This window comes from Chelonia mydas, chromosome 17, assembly GCF_015237465.2.
Source record: "Chelonia mydas isolate rCheMyd1 chromosome 17, rCheMyd1.pri.v2, whole genome shotgun sequence".
NCBI lineage: Eukaryota > Metazoa > Chordata > Testudines > Cheloniidae > Chelonia > Chelonia mydas.
The window spans coordinates 19,899,359-19,912,179 of NC_051257.2; the positions used below are offsets into that span (position 1 = coordinate 19,899,359).

At 46.3% G+C, this 12,821-nt stretch overlaps 1 protein-coding gene across 2 annotated transcripts in view; it reads right to left on the reverse strand.

The window, feature by feature from the left end:
• Positions 1–272: 272 nt before the first annotated feature.
• Positions 273–12,821, reverse strand: part of RASL10B (RAS like family 10 member B) — a 28,556-nt gene continuing 16,007 nt past the window's right edge. For both annotated transcript variants that reach the window (XM_037880735.2, XM_043531306.1), the window contains exons 3-4: positions 6,299–6,423; positions 273–5,479 (exon numbers count right to left, since the gene is read on the reverse strand). In XM_037880735.2, the coding sequence (XP_037736663.1) occupies positions 5,209–5,479; positions 6,299–6,423 (396 nt within the window). In that variant the 3' untranslated portion in view covers positions 273–5,208. The remainder of the gene's footprint in view (positions 5,480–6,298; positions 6,424–12,821) is intronic.

Genomic DNA, 12,821 nt, shown 5'->3' on the forward strand with positions numbered 1-12,821 from the left:
CCACTATCCTTCCTCTTGGGTATGATTGAAACCAGACCGAAATAATTTCTGCTGAGTAAATAAGGTACAATCTTCATTCAGTGTAAAACTATTCTTTTAGCTCAGTTCCTCCACCACACAGGGTATGTCTACAGTGCAAGGGGAACAAACAAACAAACAAACCGTTCTCAACTTGGGTTAGTTAGTTCAAGTTAAAATAGCAGTGATGATATGCTGTAAATTGCTATGCTTTTAGTTTGATTTCAAGCCACTGCAGCTTCAATGTAACCAGCTAAAGGATCTGTGCTTTATTTTTAAATCTAACCTGGTGGATTCAACATTAGATTGATTACTGGTCAAAAGGAAAAAACCACCCATATAATTAATTTGACTTAGTCAGGAATTGCTGAGATTGAGGCGCTGGAATGAGATTATTTAAAAGAAAAACAAAGCTATAGGAAGTTGCTGGGTTTTGGAAAGTTCATGAGAAGTTGATTGGATCTTTCTAGGGGTATCAAACTAGTCAGAGTTAACATAATTAATGACACACAAAATGTGGGGAGGGATATTAAACCTCATGTATCAGGACTTAAGCCAACCTCATCTAGTAGAGACCAGGATCAGAGCTAATGGAAGGTGGGTGGAGGGGCAGATTATCCCACATCTGCTACTGCGGGGCTTTTTGCATCTTCAGAAGCAACTGGTGCTGGCCACTATCAGAGATAGGATTTTAGACTAGCTGGACTTCGGTTCTGATCCAGTCTGGCAATTCCTATATTTCTAGAAGCAGAGCTGCTCATGCTGGTCACTTGGTGACGGTGAGGAGTGTGGATATAAGAAAGCAATCAGACATCGCAGGAAAATGACAGAGACGTAGGTACAGAAGAAGGGGAAATGCACCCCATTTTAATCTGATTTCAGATAACGGGGTTGTAGTGTGTTACAGGCTTTACAGACACATTGGGAATCTCCAACAAGAAATAGTGGACAACCAAGTCCAAGAAACCCCCAAACTAAACAGATCAGATGAAGAACATCTGGGGGCAGGGATGGGAGGGAATAGAGAGAGACTCCTAATTAGAGGCTTTCAAGTCACTGTCTGTATATTTCCTCCAATGTAGAACAATGAATAACAGGTACACAGTGCAGAGAGAAATGTGGCTCTCTTCTGAGCCCTCCCAGGGAAGACGCTCACCAGGAATATTTGGGAACAATTTTCCTGCCAAGGAAGCACAGTTGTGTGTGTAAAAATATATATGGGGAAATGTTCCTTCTTAGAACCTCGTTTAAAGAAAGAGAATGGTAACACTTTGTATTAAGGGTATTTTTAGAAATAGGTTAATGCATAAATAAGTATGTGATTAGTTATTACAATATTTATTAAGAGCTTAGTTATAAATGCTATTGTGCTTGTCATCTTCTCCCTCCTGTTTTGTGGCTTCACAGCCCAATGCTGACACCAACCAATATTGCCTGGGGATCTGACCATGGGCTTGGAAGCCTGGAATTCTTCAATTTAAATTCCAGTACTGCCACTAGCTCTTTCTGTTGCTTTAGGCAAATCACTTGAGCTTGCTACCTTATTTCCCCACCTGTAAAATAACGACACCCCACCGCACTAGTGCGAGGATTCAGTGTTTGTAGCTGTAGTTCACTCTGAAGCTGAAAATTGCTATATAAATAAGTCTTCTTATTACTAATATAATTTTCTCTGAGTCACTGTAGAATATGATAATTACATTTATAACATTTTTCAAAATACTTAATCAGCGCTAGAAAACCTACAACTAAGTGTGTTAGAAACCGTTTGCAGTGTTGTTGGAGCTGTGTTGGTCCCAGGATATTAGAAAAACAAGGTGGGGGTGAGGTAATATCTTTTGTTAGACCAATTTCTGTTATAAACTGCAGGGTACAGGGTTATAGTAATCTATGTATTGGCTTAATACGTGATATTTTTACTTTATAGCACATTTATAAACGCTTTATTATTGGCATTTACAAATGAGTTTGCTTATTAAAAATGTTTAAGGGATAAATCTGGCTAGAGAACAAGAATATGGACATAACGTGTTAATACCAAAGAGATGACATTAGAACCCCCTGTAGCAAAGCATGTTATTACGTTGTAGTACGTGCAGTGTACAGGATAAATAACAAGCCACAGTTAATTCTAGAATTACAATTCCAGCACAAGGTTCTACTGATGTCACAAACCATGACCAAGTCCTCCAAACGTCTCAGTAGAATCATAAGCCTAGAATTTACAACTGACCATTCACAGAATAATGTATGGATTGCTGGGAATATGTACGACTGCCCTTTACTGGATGGACTCAGCTGTGTGTGATACTAGATTTGCCTTTAGCTCAAGTGATAGAGGCCTGTGTTTTTGAAGCAGGAGGAAAGTTACTGTGAAGTTCCAAGTGGCTATGGTGTAAGTACCTGGGTAGCCATCAATTTGTTTCAGTTCTCTCTCTAGCATTCCATTTTGCAAACCTAACTGTGCACGGTCCACAATTTCAGCACAGCGGACAATGACTTAGCGATTCATAGATATTTAGGTCAGAAGGTACCATTATGATCATCTAGTCTGACCTCCTGCACAACGCAGGCCACAGAATTTCACCCACCACTCCAAAACCATGCTCTTCTCTTTAGTGGTGGTGGTAATTAGACCGCTAAATCGCAGCCTCTCACATTGCAAAGTGCTCTCAATATTGTTTGTATTCCAGCAAGTGACTTTGGTGATCATATAAACCCTGACAGCAAGATTCCAGGGATTTGGTCATAAAAATGAAACTTTAGTTAGAGTTTATTTTTTTTATAAATGTCTTAATAAAAAGTGTCACCAAGATAGTAATAGCATCACTGTGAAATGGGACCTACCACTGGGAAAGTATTGGGCTTTTTGTTTTATTATAGAGAAGGAAGGCTTCAACATTTTTTAACCTTAGAAGCGGCAGGTCTGGTTTTACTGAAGAACTTGTTGGTCTCAGGTATGGATTGGGAGCTTCCTCCTCCCTTAAACTTTAACCAAGAAATCTTTTCTCCCAAGTGTTTCTCATGTGGTTGAGCAAGTTAGAGGGGAAAAACAGGGCAGACAAGACCTATATTTCTAAAGTATAAAACACAAGCAGAAAATAACTTTTTTTAAAAAAAATGCAGACCTCTTTTATCAAGCATAAATTAGCCAAAAGAAAAAGGTGTGTGTGAAGGGAGGCACAAACCCAATTTCTCATTTCTTTGCAGATCTTTAAACAACTTGACTGCCTTGACATAATGTAATTCAAGAGTCTGCCATTGGATGGCCCCAGGGTTTCTGACATGCGTTATGTTTAGGGAAAGGATTGTCTAGGACAAAGTAATAGAAGAACCCAGAAAGTATAACAGTGTATAAAGTATTACAGCATCTCCTTCTAGTAAAGCCTGAACACAGAACTCTCCCTCTCAGGTTTCATTTGTTCTATTACAACAGCCCGTGGCTTTTTTTTTTTGTGTGTGTGTGTGTGTACTAAGCTGCTTTCAGTGGGAAGGAATGAAGCTGAGATCCACTGCAGCTACTGATCAGCCCTTTTAAACAGTTTAAGGAGATAGCCTTGCCTATTAGGAAACTGTACATACTTGCATATAAACTGAGATGTTGACATCTGAAATGTCAGTCAATCTTTGCAAAGTAGCCTTAAGTCAGGGTGAATTTAGCAGGTCAATTATGGTAAAACAACTGTAGAAAACAGGTGTTTCTAACTGAAGTTCATTGATCTCTCCTGCCATGACCATAAGATGTAGGTGCGTTTGGGTCAGATCAATTTATAAACGGTCAGTCCTGATACTTATTTATGCTTATGCCCCTTTACACAGAGGAGCATGAAAAGCATCTTGTTTATATTAGCTGTAGGATCTTTCTCAAACACTAGGTACATGGCTATACAGTATTTTTGTTATCCTTCAAGGAGGCCATTGTCTAGTTTTGTTTCATTGATGATCATTTTTAAATCTGTACAAAACTGACAGTGGTCAGCTCCAGCAACAAGAGGTAGAACTTCAGTACCTGTCCAGCAAATCTGGTACAGTCAGAGAGTTCCACTGTCCCTGCCAGACTCCTAACACTAGAATTTCAGGATCATTTTGCTTTAAACCTAGTGCCAAAATGCCAGCTGGGGGAAAAAAATCCATTTAGAAGGAAGAACAAAAATGATACAGCTAACTGCCAAACCTGGGTGTCTTGTCAGCAGAAGGGGGGGGAGGGGCTCTTCGTGCACACATGTGAGAATGAACACACCGACAAGCCCATGCCAAGAAAGGCAAGCCTCAGACATGTGCTCACGCTGTTGAGATATTTAAAAAAAGGTTTGGAGCTTGTAGAAACACAACACAGGAAGGAAACGGGAGAGGAACGGCCAGTTTTAGGGGTGGGGGAGTGATTTTTTTTTTTTTTTTTGGAACCATCTGAAAATTCTGTCCCGAAATAAAAAAATAAAAAATTCCATTTCAGCCATGCCTCTGCTATCAGGCTGTTCTGTCCCTGGAAGGGAAGAAGCTCCAGATCCAATGGGCAAAACAAGGGAGGATTCAGCTTCCCTGATGCCATGTTACTCTCCTGGCACGAGGGCGAAGGACCTGTTGATTTAAGGCTGATTGGGTCTTTGTATCCCTGTTTGCAGTGAAGACGTCTCTGGTTACCAAGGCAGCAGGGGATGCCACGCCATGCCTCGTGGTAGGCAGTTGGCATTACAGATGGCTACCCATACAAATCTGTCATTTGTCAAGACTAGGTCATCATCAAGTAATAACCAAGTGGCAGCTTGACAGCAGTCTTGCCTTGCTCTGGGATGGCAGGAGACTGCCCCCCCCCCCAACTGCATGGTAACCAGTGATACTTCACCCACCCCTGCTCTCTCTAAGGTGCCCCTCTCCCTTCTTCGCTGGACACTGCATCATCCAGTCCATGATCCAGTGCGGAGGCAGGAGGAGAGGAAGGTGCCTAGAAGCCTTTTGCACTTTGGAGCAAGACGCTGCCTCCTTGAATCTACAGGCCATGCCGTCTATGCGCTGGGGACAGGCAGGGATGAAGGAGGCTCACTCCGAGGCTTCATCCAGGAGAGCTGGGCACCCTCCCTGACACCTCTTCCTTTGTCAAGAGAGTTGCTCGCGTCCTCCTGCGCCCACCCCTCCGCTTTACAAAAGGGTCTCTGGGGGCAGTTGTGGGAGCAGGGGGTGGAGAGCAGGGCCTCACATAATGGTGCATCGGTTCCTGCGCAGTGCCCCCTGGAAGCGGATGGTGGTGTGGACGTGCTTGCAGCGGGCGCAGCCCACACTCTTGAGCAGCTCGCTGAAGAGCAGTAGGATGTGCCAGTTGTACTTGGCGGAGCACTCGATGTAGCCGCACTTCCAGGTCTTCTTCACCAGGTTGGAGACGTTCCAGCGGGGAATGACCCGACCCCTCTGCAGATCCCGCTTGTTGCCCACAATGATGATGGGGGTCTCTGTGGTGCCGATGACCCTGCAGAGAAGAAGGGCAGAGACGGAAACACGTCAATTTCTTTCATTGGCATGAAGGCCACAGTCCCTTAACCTCCAACCCATTACCCCCTTCCAATTTCCTACGATAGCTCTTCTGCTTCCCACTAGCACACTATTTTATCTTCCTACTAACATTTCTGTCTCCTGGGGATCCCTCCCCATCCTCAGGCCCTGGCTGGGCCTGTCCCAGTGGCAGAGGATGGCAATCCGAAGCCTCCCTTGTGTAACGTGGGGGGCACAGACTGGCGGCTCCTGTCGGGCTGTCAGCAGGGAACCTTGTTCTGCATGGAGGGGTATGATTTGTCAAAGTCATGCAGCTAGATGCAAGTCAGACCTGCTGTAGCAAACTGCCCTGTCACTCACCTATCTCGTCACAGCAAGCACAGCTTACAAATACTGGTAAGAAACCCAACGCTGCTTTGCCAAAGACTAGACTTGGCCCCACCGTGGCTCTTAATATCTCATGGGCAGCTTGCAGAGCTCCCTTCTGAGCTGTTTGTTGCCCTTTGCTTTTCTAGGATGCTTGAGTGAATTTAGTGCAGATGGAAGGTGCCTAATTCTAGCCTGCACCTGTTGGAAGATTTCAGTCCCTAGGACTATCGGCACTGAAGGTAACCAGGAGACTGCTGGAGAGTGTTGAGCTCAGCCAGGGAGCTCCATCTTACTCTCCATCTTCCTCTCTGCCCCCAATATATTCCCGGAGAGGATGCACAATGGAGAGGTGACTTTAGCTTTGTGAGCGGGGTCTTTCCCCAGCTCAGCTGGGCCCAGGCCAGGGGTAAGGCAAGCAGGCACTTACCTCGTTTCTAGGATCTGTTGGCGAATAGTTTTGATGTACTCAAAGCTGTCAAAGCAACAGATGTCATAGACTAGGATGTAGGCGTGGACACTCCGGAGCCCCCTGCAGCACGCATCCGCCCACTCCTGCAACAGGCACACAGGAATCGGTCAAAGCTCAGGCGCAGAAGGCCCCATTGGCACAGCCCTAGGGGTGTCTCTCCAGCTTTTCTGCCATCTCATAGGCAAGGGCACTACCGTGACCAGGCCAGGCCTTCTGCTACTGGGGTCTTTGCCCAGGCTTTGCTGGACTTGGTCACTGCTCCTAATGCCATATCACGCCTGCTTCTGCAAACATGGCTGGTGGCCCAAAACCCCAGCACCATTGTACTCTTCTATTTCGAGCATCCCTGGGGCCTGCTGTACAAGTTAATGTGATTCCAATTCTGCAGTTACCGTTGCTTTGGGATGGGTGATATTACAGGCATAACGGGTTTTCCCAGCAGCAGCCTCACTGCACCCTGGTGGAATAAGCAGCAGATAATTATAGCAGGCACATGCTTTAGTGTTAATGCCCAGGCCTGGGACTCAAGGGATCTGGGATTTATTCCTGGTTCTGCTGCTGACTCACTGTGACAAGCGGGAGTCACCTAACTGCTCGGTGACTGTGTTTCTCCTCCACCTGCCCCCTCAAGCTCATCTCATCCCGGTTCCTAACCTTCCCCAACCCCCACCACCCCCTTCTTTAACCTCTCAGGCTTCTCTGGCTTGCTCCCTTACAAATAAAAGCTTGCTCTAGTCTAGGGGTTCTCAAACTGGGGGCCGGGACCCCATCAGGGGGTCGCAAGGTTATTACATGGGGGGGTCGTGAGCTGTCAACCTCCACCCCAAACCCTGCTTTGCCTCCAGCATTTATAATGATGTTAAATATATTTAAAAGTATTTTTAATTTATAAGCGGGGGGGGGGTTCGCACTCAGAGGCTCTCTCTGTGAAAGGGGTCACCAGTAAAAAAAAAGTCTGAGAGCCACTGCTTTAGTCCAAACAGGAATTAATACCAGGAGGTCCTATGGCCTGTTGTTCTACAGGAGGTCAGACTAAACGACATCAACACAACTCCTCTCACCAGCATCTCCAGCTACCTCACCCTGGGTAAGCCTCAGGATCAGGGACTATCTCAGGGTTAAGTCCTCTTTCACCTCTAGAGGATGGGTTCAAATCTGACTCGGGGGAAGTGATCAAAGTTACTTATGTTCTTAGGCTGTTTGATGGGCTATATGATTTGCGATTGACGTTGGAGGGCAAGGGGAGAAGCCTAGTTCCTAAAAGTTTGTTCCCCTTTATATCCACGTTGGCAGGGCACTGTGGGGAAATCCTGCACCAGTCTCCAGGTCTGTTAATTAGGTACTTTCCAACAGCACTAAATTCACCTTGATTGCTAGATTCTCGATGGCATTATTAGTGCATGATCTGTCCATGGTTCTGAACGAGCTTGTTTGCTAGATTTATAGTGCTTGCCGCTGCCTAATGAACTCACTGAACGTTTTTGTCAGTGAACATATTAAGCTTTCACCTCTGGCAATCTAGACTGTACGCATTTTATTTGAACTAGAGTGAGATCAAATCCATTACATTTCCTTTTCTGGTCTAGAGTGGCCATTCATCCACATCACAGAATGACTGGGCCAGGACAGCTCTTTGCCCAGGAAAGGCAAAGACTAGGATACTAGGTTTTGCTAACCAGAAGGCCTGAGGCATGTTGGCAGACCTGAGTGGCAGCCCAGAACTGGAATAGCCAGTGGTATTTCACATTAGCATAGAGAGTCATTGGCTGAGCTGAGTTTGGGTAGGGTTGGGAGGTCAGGATGGAACAGCCGAAGGAGCTATAGATCGAGACTGGTGGTGCTTGTCGTGGGGTGGTCCTAAGACTGGAGTATCAGGGCATACCATAGATCAGCAGTGAATGTATTGGCAGAGCTGGGGGTGGTCCAGGCTGATAATAGAAGGGGATACTGCAAGTTAGGATTGAGATGCCCTGGCATAACCCCCAGCCCACCCAATGTCAGGCCCTCATTCCATGGCTATGCGTTCCTCCCTGCATCATCTCGGTCTGTAGGGAACCAGTTCAGTGTGGGTGAGGCATGCTACATATACAGTTTAGGGTCATAAAAAGACATTTGTGGAACAGCTGGGGCTTTTCAAGAGCTTTCCCTACAGAACAGTTAGTGTTTTGTGCATGACACATGGGGTGAAAATATGCCCTGCTTTTAAATGCCACCATTCAGCAGCCGCTAACACTGCATTTGTTCAAGAAAAAAAACAGAGAAATACTAATTACCAGTGCCCAATCCAACCCCTTGTAAAGTTGTATCAGGGCATCCAGAATGCTGTTGCCCTGTACACAAGCGCAGCTCAAAGGTGATGCTAGAAATACAAGTTTCTGTCAAAGGATCAGAGAGGAGCAAGTCCCAGGAAACAAACATAGGAGACATTCCATCTTTGCCTGCCGACACAAGAATCCAATCCACGGCAGAACCACAAAGCTGTACAGACCTGATCGCTTGCAGCCTGGGCTCCTCTTGTGAGCCATACAAACTGGCACCATTGGGCACCTCTCTCACTGCACAGGGATGCAACCCACAATTCCTAACAAAAGAGGAATCACCCATGTTTACATGGCAGCTGCTCTAATGGACTGAGGAAGCAGGAGGTGTCCCTGACACTATGGAAATGGGTAGAGATTTAGGATTCCATACAATATGAACTATGTTTTGATAGATAGATTGGGACAGCACTCTATACAGGAGAAATTGCAAAATCTTGACTACAGAGTATAAAAATACAGTTAGAAGAAACTATAGTAATTCTTCCTGTAGTGAGACATTTTCATACAATGAATCATCCCCTTTCACGGTTATGATATTTGGGAATAAAGCAAAAGGAGCTAGGAATGGAGGAAATGGCAAAGGACACTCTTTTGGATCACTGCTTTGCAGACCACAAAGGTTTGAATGAATCACTGAAACTAGCGATGAAAGAAACCTATTTATTCATGGTGCCACCCCCACGCCCCTGGTCAGTGCATGAAAATGACGGGGTGACTCTTCAGTGATTGTTACCAAAGAGATAAAGACAATTATAGTGGCAGCTTCTTAGCTGTGGGTTAATATCTTTATGGAAGAGTTCCAGTATGTCTGGGAGATCAGTATATTACAGCCTATTACATTGAGGCTGGGATGCAATTTGCTTGAATGCCATCATTCGAGTCTTTTTCAGCATTGTCCATCATGATTTCACTAGGCTGTTATTATCTTATCTAGATTTCGCTTAAAGTCGCTTCACCTAATGACACCTGCAGTTAAGTGGTGTAATGAAATTATTGGCAATACCTAAAAACAAACAAACCAAGGACGGCTTATTAGTTCATTAATGATCAGTTGCTGTTTGCCGTAGCTTATTGATTAGGCACTTGGATTAAGGGCTGATTTCTAATAGATAAATGAGCAACGGTAAATTGCACCGCAAATAGAACAGTGATGCAGAGAGAGAGAGGCGTCACAGTATAGGCTAGTGGTTGGAGCAGAGATTCTAGCAGGCCCTGAATTCTACTTTTACCAGTGGCAGTGCATCCTTGAGTGACTATTCGGGCAAGTCACATAATGTGCCTCAGTTTCCCTGTCTATAAAATGCATTTGACAATATTTTGCTACTTCAAAGAGGAGTTGTGAAGCTTTATTCATGAAGGTTGGAGGTGAAAGGCACCAGAGAATTATAAGAATTCCAAATAATCCTACATCACCGGGGAGGAGGAAGATGTGGCAATGCTGATGGAAGGAAAGTGAACATGTTTGATTGCCTTACACCTGAGGCAAGTAGATATTGCTGGCAGGAAGGCTAAAAGCCCCAACCACCAGAGACAAAGAACTTGAGAAAACACCCAGGACACAGGAGCAGTTGGGCTGATGTGGATGATGCAAAGTTGATGCCGGTTTATAAAGGTTAAACTGGTTTCTCTGAGAGGGAGTCAAATGTATAAATGGTGTAACTTCACTCCTCTCAGTTGGGTCCTACTAAGGATAAACTTGAATCTTTGAGCTTGATTCTCCACTACCATAGAGTAAACATCTGATACTGGCCATTCTTGGAGATAGGACACTAGGGTGGATGGACTTGGACCTGAGCCAGTAGGACAATTTCCACGAGTAACTCCACTGAAGACAATGGATTTACTCTGGCGTTAAGTGACAGCAGCACTGGGCTGTTACAAGTCTTGGTATCTTGGCCGTTGAAAGGGTCCCTGTATCTGAAAGGGAGCTGAGCGAACTTGGAGCAAGGGTCTGTCGGTGCAGGTTCCAGGCTGGCCAGTTCTTCCTCCCCAAGAGGATATTCCAGAAAGTAGGTTCCCACCAATGGTCAGAGCATCAGCATCCAGATTGCGCTTCCCCTTGTGATGCACGTGTGAAACTGAGCCTGGATGCCCCAGTGGATCAGGCTGCTTTCCAGTTGTTTTCCCTTGTGGAATGAGTGTGAGAAAGTTCGCTGTGAATTAGCTCCACGTTGCTCTTTCTGTTCAAAAGCTGTGCGACTGTCAGGACTGGCTGCCTGTCGGTCCCTTCACAAAACGCCTGTGAAAGAGAAGCATGCAGGCCCTCCCTTCCTTGCTACCCCCGAGTGGAGTGTCACCCATGGCTATAAAGCCTAGTGGATGGATGGACCATCCTCATCGGCTGCTGGGCATTCCAAAGGGGCGGGGATCGATCAGCGGGCATTCCAAAGGGGCGGGGATCGATCAGCGGGCATTCCAAAGGGGCGGGGATCGATCAGCCAGAAGGCAGCACAAAGCTGCGTGCTCTCAGCTGCCAAATCCATGTTCCTCCAGCACAGAGAGGGAGACGTAAATTTCTCTCACAATAGTGCCTTGTTCATGCAACAATAAGGCTGTTCTGGCAGAAGCTGTTGCCATCCCCTGCCTGAGGCATTAATGGATAAGGGACTGTTCTTTCTGTCTGAGGATGTCCAGGGAGAGGTGCTTATCTCCTGCTATCTTGCTCCCCACGCAGCCTCAGCCCTGCTGAATTATGCATTGCCAGAAGCCCTATATTTTGTGTGATTATAAACACTGCATATTTACAGATTGCTGAGCATCGCTTTCCGCTTGGTGATGTAGCAGCCTTGGCCCTGGTGCTCCCAAGTTCTGCTTCAGAGATGCAAGTGAAGCTATTTAAAGCAACTAGGGCAGGGTGACAGGATCCACGCCTGGTGTCCATGGGCTCGGAGCTAATTCTATTTGCAGTGCATGTGAGGTACTGTGTGTAGGGCCCATCTACCGTCCTCCTTTCTTGGGATTTAGCTTTGCCCCCCTTTATGCCCCAAATGAATCCTGGGCAATCTCCTGCCTGTGTCCTTCCTACAACGGGGGTGACCCCCTCCTTCACCTGTATATGAAGCTCCGTGATGTCTAGCTAACCCCTAGCGCAGACTGGGAAGCTAGGAGGTGAAGCTGAAGTGCAACGTTCCAAGCAAGGAGCCAGGAAGGCCACATAGGACCATAGGCAGGGAATAGGGGTTGCTGGTCTGACCAGCAGATAGGAGAGCATGACATGGGACTCATGGAAAAGTAGGCCCTTATGTGGCTTCCTATGATGCTGTTATCTAAGGGTACCTCTCTTAGAAAGGCCTGGCCTCCAGATAAGGTTCAGATTCACTTGCCCATCCATTGGCATCACACCACACAAATAACCTTTTGCATTAGTGGCAACCACACAGGCCTTAGTGGCACGATGGGAATGTGGTGGTGGGTTGTGATATGAACAAGCAGACACCATGGGAGACAAAGTCTGCCTATCTGGGCTAGGAATCCCTTAAGGACAGCCTCTCTCATGGCCTCTCCAGGACTTGGTCCTTTCAGTCAACCCCAGAGGAATACAAGGCAGAGCCCCTCGCTCCACGTTTTGGCAATTCAACTTCTGCCTCTGACCAGAGATGAGCCCAAGCCGTGAAGTTTGGCTCCAGGTCTAAACTATCCCACAGTTCCAGGAGGGCTGGATCAATCCATTTCAGAAGCACATTGCAGCGCTCCCACAGAATCATGCTCATTGGGGCGATGGACGTGGCCTGCTGAAAAGCATGTATTCTTTATCCCCAGAACCCACGCCAAGCTATTCATGCCCCTCAACCGTGCCCTGGAGGGACCCCACCTCACTTAGTCCTCTGCCTTCCTTCTGAGACTACCAGGAAAGGTGCCAGTTCTGATGGGTGCATCGGTTCCTCTGGAAGGGTTCTTACCCACATCATCTTCTGATAGTCCCCAAGCAATGACTTCTGGTCAGAGCTGAACTGGATCAATAGGGTGATCTAGAAGGAAAAGCCTTTGTAACCCATGACCAATCTCCTGAGCCATCCATTCTCCCTTCAACAGCCAGGCCTCCTCTTTCCTATTCAGGTGATTCAGTCCTACACCTCTCTACATTTATTCCTCCCCCGCAGCTTCCTCCTTAGTGCAGCTAGGGTGAGCCAAGCCCCTGCGTGTCCCGCCTCCCTTCACTC